The sequence below is a fragment of the Populus euphratica genome, unplaced genomic scaffold (assembly GCF_000495115.2).
Source record: "Populus euphratica unplaced genomic scaffold, PopEup_1.0 scaffold5399.1, whole genome shotgun sequence".
Classification (NCBI taxonomy): domain Eukaryota; kingdom Viridiplantae; phylum Streptophyta; class Magnoliopsida; order Malpighiales; family Salicaceae; genus Populus; species Populus euphratica.
Window position 1 is genome coordinate 3,260 of NW_011505174.1, and position 817 is coordinate 4,076.

General features: G+C 42.2%; 1 protein-coding gene across 1 annotated transcript in view; it reads right to left on the bottom strand.

Moving 5' to 3' along the window:
* LOC105120189 (uncharacterized) overlaps positions 1–622 on the bottom strand; it is a gene marked incomplete at both ends in the record, with an annotated part of 2,045 nt that extends 1,423 nt beyond the window's left edge. Inside the window, one exon of the mRNA XM_011018380.1 lies at positions 135–622. Coding sequence (XP_011016682.1) covers positions 135–622 — 488 coding nt within the window. The remainder of the gene's footprint in view (positions 1–134) is intronic.
* Between the last annotated feature and the right edge of the window lie 195 nt (positions 623–817).

The window sequence follows — 817 nt, forward strand, 5'->3', positions numbered from 1 at the left end:
GCAGGAATGAAGTTCTTCTTATGTTTGTGACTCATCAAGGCGTGGAAAAAACTGGTCCCTCTATCACAGTCCTTGAAGAAGTTGCATTTCAATTTCTAGCTGTAAAACATTGTCTCCGCTAATTTAAGGCTGACAAGGTCCAAGCGAAGCTTTTTATCTTGAGCCAACAAATGTTCATTATCCTTGTCATTATGTAAAAGAGCTTGGTGCTGCTCCAGATCAACCTCAGCTCTACGGACTCTCTCTGAAATGTGACTAAAGTGTAACTTGTTGAGCTGCTTCAAGGGTGCTTTCAGAAGCTTGAGCCGCCTGCATAAGACATACATTGGAGAGTCGTGTACCGCTGTTGCATGCCATTTCTGCAATAGGAGAGACTTATAATCTTGATGCTCAATCCACATGTTAAAGAACTTGAAGCTAGCACGATTTCTCTGATGTAGAGGGCCAATGCGGACTGTTATGGGAGAATGATCTGAGAATGCACCTGGGGTGCTGAAGTGCACATGCACTGATCTTTGAAGACCCAACCAATATGGATTCACCAAGACCCTGTTGATTTTGCTCCATATCTTCCCATTTGTCCAGGTGAATTTACAACCTGTAAAGTTTAGTTCAGAGAGACCTAACATAGAGCAACAAGTTCTAAAGTCAGAAACTTCATATGAGGATACAGGTTCTCCATTGTGTTTATCCTTTTGGGATAATAGTGAGTTAAAGTCACCGAGAATGATCCAGGGGGATTTTGAGCTCCATTTTTGCAGGTCATCCCAGAGTGCTCTGCGAGCAATAACTGTATTATAGCCATAGACAAAAGTTG